Here is a 2,187-nt window from a genome sequence, read left to right as displayed (position 1 = left end):
CCCCCGTGGTGTTGAGTCTCCATCTTCTCGTGTCTGGCAATCCATCCCGAGCTGGTGGGTTGTCGCCAATAACAGTTAGAAGTGCAGCGTAATCTTCAACCTCTAAAGAATGAAGTACTCTCTTGAAATCAAACTTCCAATTACCGTTCGAAGATACCATGTCTGTAACTTGACGTTTCTATCTCTTGATAACTTATACAAATTTGGATAAACAGTTGCTAGAGGAAGTTGACCACACCATACATCATTCCAAAAGGAAATTCCTCTACCTGAATGTAAATACAATGTGCAGTTATCGTAGATTAATCCTGCCATTTCAGCAAGCTCCGCCAACAAGAAACACCATAAGATTGAGTTATTTTACCGGGATTCCAAAAGGAGAAATCATCCCCATATTTTACTATAATTTGTACCAGAGTTTATTTTACCGGGATTCCAAAAGGACTATAGTCAGTATCCATAAGAGATGAAATACAGCCACCCTATAAGACAATCAGAGCTAGAAGAAATGAAATGTGTTGACTAATTTCAGATAACTCTCATAGAGAGAATACAAAGGTATTAATACAAAATACCTGAAACAGACAGGCTGTAACAGCTGTAAAGACAGTTACAAGACTCTAGCTATTTACACACTAAACAAAGATAAGGGCACCTTCACTCTATAACCAGAACTGAAAAATACATTACATACAGTTACTCTTATACTCCCCTCAAGCTTATAATGGGTAAAATGCATAATCTTGGAACCAAAGTAACAAATAAATGTGAAGCAACACCCTTTGTGAATATATCGGCCAGTTGAAGAAGAGAAGGCACAAACTTGATAATCAAGAACTTAGACTGAACTAAGTCTCTAATAAAATGGTAATCCATTTCAATGTGCTTCGTTCTTGCATGAAAAACCAGATTGCAGGCAAGACTACTGGCACTAAGATTATCACAAAGAAGAGTAAAAGGTCTTGTAGAGGAAATACCTAATTCCTTGAGAAAATATGACAACCACAACATCTCAAAAGAAGTATTAGCAAGTGATTTGTATTCTCTTCAGCCGAAGACCTTGAAACTACGGGTTGCTTCTTTGAAGTCCAAGAAATAAGTGATGAGCCCAAGAAAACATCATAACCAGAGGTACTTCTTCTTGAATCAGGGCAACCAGCCCAACCAGAATCTGAATAAGCTGTAACTGTAGAAATATTTGAAGAACCAAGAACAATTCCATATCCGAAACTGCCTTTAAGAAACCTTAAAATCCTCTTAACTAACTGCAAATGAGTAGTTGCAGGTTGATGCATAAATTGTGACGCATAAGAGACTGCAAATGCAATGTCAGGTCTTTTCATTGTAAGATACTGCAAGCCCCCAACAAGACTTCTATAGTGTAAAGGATATTGGAGTGGATCACCATAAAAAAATAGAGCACCTTGGACCTTTGGCAACAAGAGTACTACAGGGCTTACAATCTACCATATCAGACTTAACCAAAAGCTCAAGAAAATACTTCTTTTGAGTAAGTAATAAGGACTTAGTATCATAACTTCTAACAACCTCAATGCTCAAGAAATAATGAAGAGGTCCTAAAGCCTTCATTTTAAATTTTGTACTTAATGCGGAAATAAGAGAATTTAGCAAAGTACCTGAGCTGCCAGTCAAAATGATATCATCCACATACAAGAGGAGATACATAAGACCCTTGTCAGATTTTTAGAGGAAAAAGGATGATCACACTTAGACTGCTGAAAGACATATTGAAGAAGAAAGCCACTGAATCATTGAAACCAAGCCCTTGGTGCTTTTTTCAGGCCATATAAGGATTTTTTTAAATGAAAAACGTAGTCTTATTTCCTTCAACTAAAAATCCTGGTGGCTGCTCCATAAACACACATTCATTCAATTGTCCATGCAAAAAAGCATTACACACATCTAATTGTTGAATTTGCCATCCATTTTAAGCTGCAATAGTAAGAATGGTTCTAATAGTAGGTGCTTTCACTACTGGACTGAAAGTATCAGTATAGTCAACTCCATCTAACTGATTGTATCCCTTAGCAACCAACCTACTCTTAAACCTCTCAATAGTGCCATCAGGTTTTAACTTGAGTTTGTAAACACACTTACAACCCAGAACATTCATACCCTTCTGAAACTTTACCAAATCATAAGTATTTGCATCCTTTATGACATTCT

At 36.8% G+C, this 2,187-nt stretch overlaps 1 protein-coding gene across 1 annotated transcript; it reads right to left on the bottom strand.

Annotated features, from left to right (window-relative positions):
- Nucleotides 1–218: 218 nt before the first annotated feature.
- LOC113332338 (uncharacterized mitochondrial protein AtMg00810-like) lies at nucleotides 219–1,590 on the bottom strand. The gene is made up of 5 exons (XM_026578885.1): nucleotides 1,468–1,590; nucleotides 1,060–1,352; nucleotides 569–575; nucleotides 429–482; nucleotides 219–269 (listed from the first exon to the last, which is right to left on the bottom strand). The coding sequence occupies exons 1-5, from the start codon at nucleotides 1,588–1,590 to the stop codon at nucleotides 219–221; spliced, it is 528 nt and encodes a 175-aa protein (XP_026434670.1).
- Between the last annotated feature and the right edge of the window lie 597 nt (nucleotides 1,591–2,187).

This window comes from Papaver somniferum, unplaced genomic scaffold, assembly GCF_003573695.1.
Source record: "Papaver somniferum cultivar HN1 unplaced genomic scaffold, ASM357369v1 unplaced-scaffold_131, whole genome shotgun sequence".
NCBI classification, from domain to species: domain Eukaryota; kingdom Viridiplantae; phylum Streptophyta; class Magnoliopsida; order Ranunculales; family Papaveraceae; genus Papaver; species Papaver somniferum.
Note: the sequence above shows the minus strand (reverse complement) of the source record. Positions and strands in the feature narration are given on the sequence as shown.

Excerpts from the sequence above, each read along its gene's own strand:
- LOC113332338 (XM_026578885.1), bottom strand. The coding sequence starts at position 1,590 with ATGAAGGCTTTAGGACCTCTTCATTATTTCTTGAGCATTGAGGTTGTT. Across the intron at positions 1,353-1,467 it reads TTTTGGTTAAGTCTGATATG|TATCTTACAATGAAAAGACC; the intron begins GTAGATTGTAAG and ends GGGGGCTTGCAG. Across the intron at positions 270-428 it reads ATAGTCCTTTTGGAATCCCG|GTAGAGGAATTTCCTTTTGG; the intron begins GTAAAATAAACT and ends ATTTACATTCAG.